The sequence below is a fragment of the Amphibalanus amphitrite genome, unplaced genomic scaffold (assembly GCF_019059575.1).
Source record: "Amphibalanus amphitrite isolate SeventyFive unplaced genomic scaffold, NRLGWU_Aamphi_draft 001746F_arrow, whole genome shotgun sequence".
Taxonomy (NCBI): domain Eukaryota; kingdom Metazoa; phylum Arthropoda; class Thecostraca; order Balanomorpha; family Balanidae; genus Amphibalanus; species Amphibalanus amphitrite.
Genome location: NW_024883239.1, coordinates 99314 through 110000, shown reverse-complemented (window position 1 = coordinate 110000; position 10687 = coordinate 99314). Strand labels below are relative to the sequence as shown.

At 54.0% G+C, this 10687-nt stretch overlaps 1 protein-coding gene across 1 annotated transcript; it reads left to right on the top strand.

Annotated features, from left to right (window-relative positions):
- The first annotated feature begins 8287 nt into the window (after positions 1-8287).
- LOC122374956 (splicing factor, arginine/serine-rich 19-like) lies at positions 8288-10372 on the top strand. Its single transcript, XM_043354056.1, has 2 exons — positions 8288-8643; positions 8957-10372. Exons 1-2 carry the CDS (start codon positions 8599-8601, stop codon positions 9998-10000), a joined length of 1089 nt encoding a protein of 362 aa, XP_043209991.1. The 5' UTR covers positions 8288-8598; the 3' UTR covers positions 10001-10372.
- Positions 10373-10687: the final 315 nt, after the last annotated feature.

Genomic DNA, 10687 nt, shown 5'->3' with positions numbered 1-10687 from the left:
TTACATCGCGCTTTTTACCGCTGATTATATTGGATTCGCGTCAAATTCGGTGAGAAGACTGAGAAATGTACAGGCAATCATATGATCAAAGAATTTTGAAAATCGGCCGGTAACAACTTGAGTTATGAGTGTGTAAACACAAAATTGTGATTGCCGCGTTTCCCGCGTCCGCCGATCCCGCTTCAGCCGGCGACATCTTACCCTTAGCAGGCTTCTAACTGCCATATTTATCGTTGGATTATCTAGAAATTCACCATACATACTCACAAATGTTTATTCTTTCGTATAGTGAAAGATTAAAGAAAATCGGCCGGTAACTTTTTGAGCTATCGGCGTGTAAACGCAAAAAGTCGCTAATATGGCAGATTTGACCACATTTGACCTCATTTGACCTTGAAGATATTGACGTAGGGTCATGAAATTCACACACAACAGAGTTCCCCATGGCCCCCACCTACCCTCCAAATTTCGTCTTTCTAGATCCAGTGGGAGCTGAGATCTTAGGGGGGGGCGACATCCGCCCCCCCCCCCCCTTCCACTGGGCGTAGTACTCGCAACCCTTCCACTGCGCGTGTTAAAGGAAAAGGGCCACCTTCGTGAAATATAAAGATATCGTTGTTTTTCATTTTGACATTATTATTTTTCATTTTCTTTTGAAAACTGGTGCCAGAAGTGCACAATTCGCGAAAAAGTATTTAAAACTATTTAACATATTGGTACTATGTTGATACTCTCTACGGCACCTACTGTATGATGGCATAGCGATGACGTCACACTCAAGCCAATCAGCGTTCAGAAGACAGACTCGTCGGATTGTGTCAGATAAGCTGATTGGTTAAAGCTGAGCTGGTTGGAGCTGATTGGTAAAAAACCAAAGCCTCGCCGCGGGTGGCTGTATTGTCGGATAAGAACGCATTCCTGGGATAAGGACGCATTCCTGGCGTATTTTCTTTTAAAATTGCCGATAACTACGAATGGAGGCCGAAATCGGCCGTAAGGAGGTAGACAGGTAGGTTTTCGGACACGGGCTACAAGATGGCTATCTCAGTTTCAATCCCCATGTTAAAGGTGGCCCTTTTCCTTTAAGGGAGGTCCGAGATTGGGGCCTGTAAAATTGCACTGTCCGTATGGGCGGTCCTACACCCCTAGTGCTAGGGCGTATTTTGCGTTTTTTTTTTTTTACTGGGGAGATGATTATGACCAGGAATAGCACTCTGCACACTTCTATGGGCGCCTGTATAGGGACAAAACTGATTTTCCAGTGCAGGGACGGCCATCGGCATTGTGGGGCGGCATTCATTCCACTGGGGCGTCTGCCAGTGTTGAAGGGCGGTATTCATTTCAATGGGGCGCCCGTTGTTGTTGATGGGCGACATGTATCACCTGGAGCGCCTATCGGAGATTGGAGCGGCATTAATTTCACTGAGGCGCCTATCGGCGTTGACGGGTGGTATTTATTCATCCGGGGCGCTTATCGGTGGTATAGGCCGGCATTCGCTTCACTGAGGTGCCTATCGGTGTTTTAACCCTAGAACGCCTAGGGGGGGGGGGGGATTGTATCAACCCCCCCCCCCTGAGGTTTTTTCGAAGTGCACGCTAAACGGCTTGTCGTAGCGGGCTGAAATTTTCAATACCCTCTGGGGCAACCTTTGCGCATCTTTTGCCGAAAAAAATTGATCGGGTCATGTCAGGTCACGGAGTTATGACGTCATAAGAGGTACAGCCTCCGGCCGACAGTTACCAAACGTGTGCGCCGAATCCCTAGGTTTTCTGCCGGTGATACCCACATTGTTTGATGGATCATGATGAAACTTCCCATGCATGTTGGGGCAAGCATTGGCTATCGTGTGGTGCAAGAAAATTGACCGGGTCAGGTCAGGTCACGGAGCTATGACGTCACAAGAGGAACAGCGTCCGGTACTATTTTTGAAAAGCGCCCGAACCACTATTTTGCTAATTCTTGTCACCTCAATGGGAATATGCAGCAATATTAGCTTCTATAGGGAGCAAATGGACCTCCCAAATCCAAAAATACAATCAGATTTCAAAAATTTAAATTTTGATTTTTCGAATTTCTGCCGCCGACTGTGACCTTGCCGACTTCCGGCGCTCCCAACGCGCCATTTTTAAAGCTAGGGAAACGAAATATATACCAAACGATAGAGAATTGATCAAGGAACACGATAGTGAAGGTTTCAAGTCGATATCTCCCACCGTTTTGCCGCAATCGCCGCGGAAAGTTGAAAAAGTTTGATTTTTTCGGAAAATTTGACCTTTGACCGGTCATAAGTAGGTCAAATGTTGACCTAGGACCAAAAAATATACCACCAATCGCTAGATCTCGTTGAGAGCAATCCGTTGGTTTTTCCGCTAAGCTCTACGACCTTCCGTTTCGAAACGCCAGAGGGGGTCGTAACAACCCCCCCCCCTGGTCGTTCGTGTTATGAGAAATGGCCTGGTCGTGCGAGGGTTAACCCGCGCACCGACGGGGGTCTGCGCCAACTTCGCACCGACGGGGGGGGGGGCGGATGACCGCCCCCCCCCCCCTGAGATCTCGAGAACGAAGCAAGATAGCGACAAGCGGTAAACGGCATCGGATACGCACGGCCAAGATCTACAATTTTTACAAAGGTCATTTTCAGGTCAGGTCAAAGATGACGTCACAGGGGTCGAAAAAGTCAAAATGGCGGCGCTAGATATGGAGAGTTTTTCTCGAATAACTTTCGAATTAGTCAAGATAGGACAAACTAAGGGCATCATCGTGATCCTCTCGTCAATCCGCATCGAATGATATATATGTTGACCTCGAAAGGTCAAGGTCAAAGGTTGACCTCAGGTCACGTGACCTCGAGGTCATCATGTATATCATTCGATGCGTCTTGACGAGCTGAACACAATGAGACCATCCACGCGTCTGTATCTTGTTCCAGTACGGAGTTATTGGCCAAAAACCTTTGGTGACCTTTGATGACGTCACATGACCTCACAGCTGCCCAACAGCAAAACAGACCTCAAGGTAGTGAAGGTTGATCGTATATGAAGTCATGTATGGTGTATGGGGCCATTCCGACCCGTTTTAGTGGTAAAAACAGGGAGTTGATTTTTCCCCCATTGACTTATAATGGGGAGGTCGCGAAATTGACCTGACCTTAGGTCACCGATATCAAAATTCCGAGATATACAAATTGTAGCTACTAATAACCTAATAATATCCTGCCACTTTCAAAGGCCTCCGACATCTACTGTAGCTCTGGCACGGTGACAAAGTTGCAAAAAAGTGACTTGAGGTTGGGTCATTCAAAGTGACCTGGTGACCTGACCTTAAAAGGTAGGAGGTTCAAACTTGCACACCATGTGTAAAATTGATGAGGTTATAGTCATACCAAATTTCGCGGCGCTACGCGCCGCGGTTTTCCCGCTATTCGCGAAAAACCTCAGGGGGGGGGGGCGGATATCCGCCCCCCCGTCGGTGCGAGGGTTAAGGCGGCAGTAAATCCACTGGTGTCTGGGGCGCCTACTGGCGTCGAAAGGCGACATTCATAATTCATTTCACTGGGAGGCATATTGGTGTTGATGTGTAACATTCATTCTCCTGGGGCGCCCGGCAATGAGGGGGCGGCATTTATTCCGTTCCCCTGGGATGGGCCCCTATCGGTGTGGAGGCGTCGCCGTCGTATTAGTTTGAAATGGGGGCACCTCTGGGTGGTCATTGATGCATTCATTTCGCTGGGACACCTACCAGCGTTGATTGCCTGTATTCATTCATTTCGGGCTCCTATCGGTGTTGAAAGGCGGCATTTATTTCACTGGGGCGTCACAAACCTGCTACTCCTCCCACCATAAACCTGATGACATTGAGCCAGGATGTCCGTTCCGAAGGGCTGACGTGATACCTACTGATGACACCGCTGAATGCAATAGTGCAGTGCAGCCCAGGCGGCATGCTGCTTACCGGCCTGCAATTCTCTGTCACCGAGTTAGTGTTATGGATTCGGCGCCTTATTCACTAGTCCACACGAAGGTATTAGAACCGTGGAACTCTTTTCGATATGCCTTATTCGGAGAATCTTATGATATGGTGATGAGGTTGTTTCTAAACGAACATTATGAAGGTTACATTTACGCTATGGAATGTACCTAACTATTTCTCATTCTCGTTACATAAAAACTGTAATTCTGAACGTGTTAACAGGTACAACACATTGTCAAACGTCTCTTCACTGTTTGTGTTACTACAACCGTGTATATGGTAAGGGGCGCCCAGTGGGAAGGGGCGCTTCAATATCGTTTGCACCCCTATCCTAGAATACCTTCCGCCGCCACTGCCTATTCAACGCGCCTAATATTAGTACCTAATTGTAATACACGATTGGGACGTGATCAGCTGTATTGTCAGTCTGGTGGCCGTGGCCGGTGGTCGGTGTATGAAGTAACAAACCGCCGGTCAGCTCTCTGAGTCTCAGACACACCACCGAACACCGCCCAGCTCCGTCCAAGACCGTATCGGCCACCGCACGGTTACCTCACGCAGCTAATGCTCCTCCAGTGAGCCGACACCGCCGCCCCAAACAGAAAAGTTGCGCCCTGAGAAAGTCCACCGTCGCCCTGATGACGCCATCATCATATCGAGATGACGGTGGCTCGCAGTCGCGCCGTCCGGGTTAACGAGCCGTGCGCCACGCCGGTCGAGCACGCGACAGGCGGGCGCCGACCACCGCGGGTGGGCACGGCACTGCCCGCAGTTCGCCCGCTGGTTTCACGCGCCGTGAATTTTGGTGTCGTGATTGCACTGTGCGGGGCGACGGGACGCTGGTATGGGCGTGTGCGGACTGCGGTAGCGGCAGGAAAGCGATGTCGGCGGCCGGGAGATGTCGGTGTTCCGGACGGGTGAGCGGCGGCGCTCCGGCCGCGGTCCGCCGGTCGGTCCGGCTCCCGCGCCGCACCCGTTTTGCAATTTACCTACTTCAGACGAGGTCGGTGACGGTGGACAGTGGCCGCTGCTCTCTGTGGGGCTGCGGACGGTCGGCACTGTCACTCCTCCCCGGCGCCACCGGCTCACACATGCATATACAGAGCCGCCGGGAGGGACCATCCGTCAGTGGTCCGGTGTGGCCGACCGAACCAAGGCTATATAATCGGCTGAACCCCCGCCCAGGTCTCGGCTCGGACTGAGCACAGTGCTGCCTAAAAGCGGGACTCCACCAGGTCCCCCGCCCAATGCTTTCCGTGCCGCAGCGACCGTGCCGGACGGTCAGTGTTCTGAAGGAGTACCTTGGTCCTGACCTGCGCAGCCGGTTACTGGCGTCTGGCACCCCGTCGGACACAAACTGGCCGTCCTGACCTGCCCTCATTATACCCTGGTCCTGTCCGAATATTCCGCGTGTGCATTCAGACCATCCCGCACAACTGTTCACAATCCTGTAAATGCTGTGAGCGCTATGTGCGCACGAAGGTCGCCAGTGTTGCTCTGCTCAGAGTAAATGGGGCTTATGCACCGTATACGACGTCGCGGTTCGGCTGGTTAATAGTAATTTCGCAACGTTTGTGCAACCAGCAGTGCGATAAATGCCAAATGTTACTGGTAGCTACAAGATATCTTGGCTCGCTCCGCGTCGCTTTGGCCATAAAAAGATTCGGGAGAAAATTTGGGATGGAATGGTGTTTTTCCGGTGACGGTCGGACGTCTAGAAGCTTTGATATTGGCGAAAAACTTGCTGAACTTGCAAAAGTACTTGGTACTTGCTTGGTACTTGCCAAAGTACTCGGTACTTACCAAAGTACTTGGTACTTGCTTGGTATTTGCATAAGTACTCGGTATTTGCCAAAGTACTTGGTACTTGCTTGGTATTTGTATAAGTACTTGGTACTTGCTTGGTACTTGTAAAAGTACTTGGTACTTGCTTGGTACTTGCGAAAGTACTTGGTACTTGTACTCGCCCCCCGTTTCCCCGACTCTACTCCCACCCCTACCCCCTCGGGATAATTCCGGGTTCGTCGGGTAGGAAAACTTGCCACTCTATCCCCCCCCCCAGAGCCATTTGGTATCGATCGGTGTTTGTCCCGTGTCAATCGGTCGTCAATAAGCCGAGATATGCACCGCGAATTATTTCAATCGGCGCCGATCAGAATCTTCAGGACGGAGGTACCCACACTCATTTCTGGCCGTATCTCACTTTTCCGAGATCTACGTCAAACTACGTATTTAAAACTACATATTCTACAGCCGAATCTTCACACTGGGGGTACCTCACTCACAATCGCACGTGATTCAGCCGCATTCCTGGTCAACGTCTAATGCTGAAGAGATATGTCTGTACGCAGCTATCTCGCAGGCCCTAAGAGAAAAAGCTCGCTGCAAAAACTGAGCAATTCAAAAAACCCGAAATCCTACTCAAATGGATAATTAAACCAGTGCAATGCTCGGACTGAAGTAATGAATGTCATGTCTGCGTCTGAGATCTTTAGCTTCAATACTAGCGTAGCGCGCATCACGACGGATACATACAAATCAGTCTGGGAATCTCCAAGCATTTCATTCAAACTTTCGTGTTGTGCAACCACTAACCAGATTGGGCTGCACTCCATGTATCCCACTGCATTCATGGCGCCTGTAAAGGCATGTGTGTGCTCGAATGTGTGCTCTGTGAACTCAATCATCCGGACCGCGGTATGATGACTAGGCGGTCGGACAGTGGGACCGCCACCGGGCGAGGGACGCCCCCCCCCCCCCCCGATCTGTCTGGTCGGTCGGATCGCTGGGGGCTGCCGCCGGGCGAGAGACGTCGTGTTACGTCTATCGGACCTGCAGTGGTGGGACCCGTCGCCGATGGGCCCATCACGGCTCGTGCCACCCGGCGCCGGCCGTGGGAGTTGACCCGGCCGGGGTCAATGTCGGGTCACCGAGGTCACGCCGGCGGGAGGCCTGTAATGACACAGGAAATGGACCTCAATATCGGGTCCCGGGCGTCGTGAGACCAAATCTCCTGAGCGTCTCGTCTCTATAACTTCACATCATCTAATGTGATTAATGTTACATTGAACTGCATCATTACGCGCGCCCTTTGCAAAGACTAACAATTTTATCCATTGAAGCTGGGAATTGTGTCAATATAGTAAGGCACTCGGCTATTTACTTATCATTGGGTATACAATGAGTTATCAGATACGACCTGTGTCCCTAGCTGCCATTGCTCTCGGCTCATAAGTTCCCGTCACAGACCAGTGGTCAGTGGACAGCGTGCCTTATTCCCCTGTCCTGTGGTCACCCTGGTTGGCCACGGACAGGTATCATAGGACGTCCTTGCGAGTGGGCAGCGTCCCTGTACCCCTGTAGTCACCCTGGCCCCGGATGGGCCTCGGACTGTTCTGATGTATGTGACGGCGGAGGACGGCGGCTCGGGGCGCTGCCGGGTCGGCCAGCCGCCAGGTGCACATTGCACAGGTGACGACCGCCGTGCCGCTATCATAACTGCCACGGCACGAGCGGCGGCCCGAGACTCCGGGTGGCGACCGATGACCGACGACTGGTGACCGATGGCTGGTGAGCGATGGCTGTTGACTCTGCCTTGTGAATGGTGACTGGTGACGCTGATGGCAAGTGACTGCCTTATACATAAATGGTGGATGGTGCCTGGTGATCGATGACTGGCGGATATAGCGTATTAGCTCAACAGACCAAGCTCGCGTAGTGTGATGCCGCTTTTGAGCTTCACACATAGAGCACACACAAAAACAAACGCTCGAAATACTGTCCGATATGAAGAAACAAACATGAGCAATATATCAGGCATCGCAACGGACAGTCGCGATGCTCACGGATTTTTACGTTAGTGTTCGTACTGACACATCGCATATTTGATGCCACAGCATTTACAAATCGGGCACACATATTTGTGATGGTTCTTACGAAGGAAGGCGGGACTGGTTTCTAGTTGACTGATGCTACACCGAAGTCTGATCGATAGTTGATAGACTTCCGCGGCTCATTGAATGGGGTCTTCTCTAAGTACGCTCGCTCAATTGATCTGTACTACATTATATGCCTATTTATATCTACGGTTGTAACAATCAAATTTTTAACCTCAGACCATGCGTCGCTCTGAACTATCCAGCCGTGTAGGAGCCCCTGCACGGTCACTACGACACACACCTGGCTGTCAGCAGCGAGCAGGCTGGGGATAAAGGTATTCCCACACCCCGGCACTTCGGGCACATAGACGGCGCGCGCTGGGCGGCGCCTCGTGCTCTGGCGGCCCGCTCCGTCTCTCCGCTCCGCCGGCGAGCCGCCAGTCTGCCACTGGACGGCGAGCAGCGTGCACGTGCCGCCGAGACCGACAGCTCGACCAGCGCCGCGACCCAGCCGATCGCGCAACACCGGTACCGGGCGCGGCCGGTCGGAGCTGCTGACAGACGGGGTCAGCGCGACATCGTACCCGGCGAGCGCCCCGCACCGTGACTGGACGCGGCTGCGAGCACAGAGTTGCTTACCCGGGCGGGTGTTGATTTTCATAAACCCTCCACCGGGCCGCCACCTCACGGTCCGACGTCCGTCGTTCGTTCAGCCGCCGCATCAGTCACCCCGTCAGCCAACGGATAAGCATGGCGTCAGTGCGAGCGGCTTCCGTACTATGGGCCGTATTGTTGGTGAGTGATCAACTACGGCACTGTGAGAAACTTAGACCACTTCCCTTTCCTGACACGTGTGTTTGGCGCTCTCTTCGTGCCATGTAAAATGTAAAGGACACTCAGCGTCATACATTATCTGCCGCGTTCCTCAGGTCCTGCCGCATCATGTGTACATTTGTTGTTTGCTACTGTGTTTTATCTGTGAGATCTATCCTGTAAGATGTTGTGTTCCGTGTGTGAGACATGCGCCCTGTGCTGTTGCTGTTGTGTTACGTCCGTGCCGAGTAATGTGCTGTTAAAACGTTATTTCATGTTTCGTCCCTGTCCGCAGGCGTGGACGGCCGCCGTGACCGGCGCGGCGGCGGACGGCGGTCGGCAGGGCGGCTCCTCCCTGAACCGCCTGGGCCGACTGCCGTCGGTAGCGTCCATTCCGCTGGCGCGCACCAGCGACCAGCTGCCGCTGTTCCCGCCACTGGGCACACCGCCGCCGGCCGCCTTCACCGAACAGCGCACCGAACTGCGCCCAGTAGCCTCCGACGCCAGGAGTCGGCCTCTGGCCTCAGCCTCCGACTCCAGGAGTCGGACTCTGGCCTCAGCCTCCGACCCCAGGAGTCGGCCTTTGCTGCTGACCGACCTCAGCCGCCGGGGTCCGAACTCGGCCTCCGACCCCAGCCGTGGGTCTCAGACCTCAGCCCCCGATCTCAGCCTTCGGCCTCTGCTTCTGAGCGACCTCAGCCGCCGGCCTCTGACCTCAGGTTCCGACATCAGCCGCGGGTCTTTGATCTCAGCCTCCGACCTCAGCCGGCGGCGTGGCCAGCCCGCGGACGGCGACAGCGCCGCCAGAGACCGGCAGCGCATTAACGAGATCGAGCACCGGCCTGAGACCGAGCCCGCCAAGCTCGCCGAGCCCGCGCCGCCGGTTACCGCCAGCCCATTCTTTGACGGCTCGGCGCCATCGCCGCCATCGGCCTCGTCGGACGGCGACCGCCCGTTCAGACCGTCACGGCGCGTGATCGAGCCCGAGTCGCCGTCGGAGGAGGCGGCGGTGTCCCCGGCACGCAGCCGCTCGCGCGCCATAGCCGTCATCTCGCCGCCGGTCAGCCGCAGGGAGCGGCTGCGCAAGATCGCCGAGAGACGCGCCCGGGTGCTGGAGCGGCTGGCGGCCGCCAAGTCGTCGCGGTCGTCGGTCTCCGTTCAGCGGACGGCGCCGGCCGCCGGTCCGGAGCCGCGGCGGACAGCGGCGGCCGCCCGGCGCTCCAGCTCCCGGCTGGAGAACTTCCGTCCGTCTCCGCGGGTTGGAGAGGCCACGTTCCGTCCGACAGGCCCGCTCGGCCTGTCGCCGCCGCGCTCCACGCCGCTGCACCTCGTCAGCTAGGCGCCGGGATTTGTCTGGGAGAGCCCGCGCGCGCTGCTGGAACGGTGCTGTCGGTCGTGATGTGAGCGGCGGCGCGGAGCTGCGGGATCTGGTGCTGGGGACTCGTGCGCAGCAGAAGGGCGCTGGGCGCTGCGACACCGTACTCGTATGTGGTCGGTGCTGGTCCGCGGTTGGGCTAAGGACATGTTATTTACACGTATAAGTACTATATTGAGAGGATTTTTATTTTTGTATTTTTATGAATGACGTCTAGAGACGCAGTGTCTTTATGTGAAATGTGAACCTAGTATTGCTTGTTTCAACAATGAATGTACAACGTAGATTCATAGAAACGTCGAATGTTAAGGAATCTGCAATACATACATTTACATACTGCCAGTTGATTTATAAGCAGCCGTAGCCGTACTTGTGAAAGCCGTTAGTCTTGCAACAGTCGTCACGCCGAGAGTTGTGCATCGAAAGCGGACCATGTGTCGTTCACAGGCGCTGCCGCTGGGAAAATGCCATTGATCGCCGGAGTTGCTAGCTGAACCACTGCAAACTGCCCACAGAATCTCCGCTCTCGCTGACTTTCCACGCAGTGTTGGCGCAATTTCTCCTATTGAAGGTCGTGCTTGGTCTGGTCGTCACCGCATCTGAGCTGGTTTTTGCGCAGTCAGTTCCGTATCGAGAGACGAGTATTTGCTG